This window comes from Alosa alosa, chromosome 12 (genome assembly GCF_017589495.1).
Source record: "Alosa alosa isolate M-15738 ecotype Scorff River chromosome 12, AALO_Geno_1.1, whole genome shotgun sequence".
Classification (NCBI taxonomy): domain Eukaryota; kingdom Metazoa; phylum Chordata; class Actinopteri; order Clupeiformes; family Clupeidae; genus Alosa; species Alosa alosa.
In genome coordinates, this window is record NC_063200.1 from 8,882,112 (window position 1) to 8,884,728 (window position 2,617).

Genomic DNA, 2,617 nt, shown 5'->3' on the forward strand with positions numbered 1-2,617 from the left:
GTCCACCTACGACAACGTGCAGCTGCTGCAGATGCAGATGCCGCAGACGCACGCGCAGACGCACACGTCCTCCTGCCTGAGCAGCAGCTGCGAGGACAAGCAAAGCGTGGACAGCGCCACCTGGTCCACGTCGTCCTGCGAGATCTCGCTGCCGGACAACTCCACGTCCTGCCGTTCGTCCACCACCACCTGCCCCGAGCAGGACTTCTACGGCGCCCACTTTGATGACGGCATGCTGGACGGGCCCTCGCAGGAGGAGGGGGGCAGCGGCGGCGGCCTGACTCTGGGCGGTGAGCGGCCCAACGGAAGCGCGGGCAGTGGGAACGGCCGGGGCAGCCGCGGCACCAGCAGCAGCGACAACAGCGAGACGTTCATGCCCAGCAACGGGCCCAGCAACCACAGCGCCCTGCACAGCCTGGTGGCCAGCCTCAAGCAGGAGATGGTCAAGCAGAAGAGCGAGTATGAGGCTCGGATAAAGAGGTACACACACACGCTCTAGCACACTACACTAATAATAATGATCATAATAATAAATAATAACATTTATTTATATAGCACTTTTCTCACATAGAGCATAATGAGAGCAGCATTCAGGCTTAGATAGGCAGTGCTGAGATTTGGATCTTAAAATTCTACATTGACAAGAGTATGAAGAAAAGGCGGGCCGGGTATTTCTGGACAGTGGTAGATCGTTAGATATCTAGCACATATCTAACTCTCTGTTTTGACTGTCTCTGTGGTAGTCTTGAGCAGCGCAACCTGGAGCTGGAGACTGAGATGGTGAACCTTCACGAGGAGCTGGACCAGGAGAGGAAGAAGTACACCATGGTGGAGATCAAGCTGCGCAACGCCGAGCGAGCCAAGGAGGACGCCGAGAAGAGGAACGAGATGCTGCAGAAAGAGATGGAGCAGTTCTTCTCCACCTTCGGCGACCTCACAGCTGACCCACGCCGACCGGACCGCGCCAACACCATCTGGATCCAGTAGAGGGGGGAGAGACAGTTGGACTGTACCATCTGGACCCAAGACTGTTGTGATCCAGTACTTTTTCAGAAGACAAAAAGCAGAAGGACAGTGCCATATTGGCTCCAGTGGGACAGAAGTGCACAGACTGTTGCACTGTGGGGATACGTGTTGTCAGGAGGCTGTGGTGACCTGCCTACCTGTGGTAGACTGAGCCTTATGCTAGAGAGAGAGAGAGACTCCAAAGGAACTTTTCTCCACATATATCTTTGTGATCCAATCCAACATGTACGCCACATCTTGTTTCTGTCACGTGTTGTCCTGTATCTGCCTGTGTATATTGAGCAAAGCAATGTTCTGAATGTCCAGAAGAAATATGTATGTAAAAAAGAATTAAACTAAGTAATATTTTAATGTATGTCTGGTATTTAAACTGAGAATTTATGTTGCATTTCAATTTTATATCAAGGCTTTTCCTTGCACTTTTGTTTTTATTTTCATTGTGGTACTGACAAGAGCTCGTTGCTGGTTCTGTTTGTTTTTATTTTCCTCGTGGTGTATTGATGGAAATCAGCACCCTGCGGCGATCCTCTCTGTGCCACTGAGCCCACCTTATGACCAAAAACAGAAGAGAGAAAACCTGTAAATATTTTATAAATCACTTCATTTTGTTGTCTATGCTGACAGGTTTTCAGTCGCTCCGAGGGATACGTTGCTTTCTTTGTCTGTTTGTTTGTTCTTTGACAGTAAAGGTTTGGCCCAAGTGCAGAAGTGTGTGTGTGTAGAGGTAATGATGAAAGTCTGTGAAGGTAAGAGCTGACTCGTCGTAGTTTTACTGGAACACCAAGAGCTGTTGTTGTCAGTGTCAAAGAAACATGCACATGTATTCGGGGAGCGATTGTTGCTTTCTAGGGATGTTTTTAATTCCTCAACCCAAAAGTTTAAGTCTGCTGTAGTGAAGTGCATTCACATGCAATGAAAATTAAATTCTGTGAACAATCCATTTACAAACTCTGTCTTATCTAAGTGTTTGTTAAGCAAACGTGCAATTGTGTCTGTGTGTGTGTGTGTGTGTGTGTGTGTGTGTGTGTGTGTGTGTGTGTGAGTGTGTGTCTAACCTGATTGCTTGGATTCTCACATTGAAACCTGTTTTAAGTACTGCAACACATTGAAATGCATTTTCCACAAATATTACATGGCAATGGGTTATGTTGAAATGACATGCCTTTTGTTGATGAGCAGATGTCACATCTAAAGTGTACTTCTACAGTTTGAATGAATTATGGCCGTGAAAACTGGCTTAGGTGTGAGTGTTCACAGGAGTCTCCAATGAAAAGTGCCTCCTCAGACACACAAGGCAGCAGTTACTAAGGAGCCCACTGTGAGATTTCTGTTGCTTTTGTCCACCCATCGGACGAACAGCCATGTGCTGAAGCCTCCGCTTTCTAAAAGGAGAGACCATTAGCACGCCCCAATGGAGCGCCAGCATTAGGATGCACAGTGTCCCTGAATGTGTGTGTGTGTGTGTGTGTGTGTGTGTGTGTGTGTGTGTGTGTGTGTGTGTGTGTGTGTGAGGGAGAGAGAAAGAGGAAGAGTCGGAGTACATAGGCAGCCAGGCCTTCTCATTCTACACCTTTCAGAGAGAGATAATAGG

General features: G+C 48.0%; 1 protein-coding gene across 1 annotated transcript in view; it reads left to right on the forward strand.

The window, feature by feature from the left end:
• Positions 1 to 1,974, forward strand: part of arhgap24 (Rho GTPase activating protein 24) — a 91,860-nt gene extending 89,886 nt beyond the window's left edge. Inside the window, 2 exon segments of the mRNA XM_048258538.1 lie at positions 1 to 480; positions 744 to 1,974. The exon segment at positions 1 to 480 is cut by the window's left edge and continues 435 nt beyond it. Of these exon segments, the coding sequence (XP_048114495.1) occupies positions 1 to 480; positions 744 to 987 (724 nt within the window). The 3' untranslated portion in view covers positions 988 to 1,974.
• Positions 1,975 to 2,617: the final 643 nt, after the last annotated feature.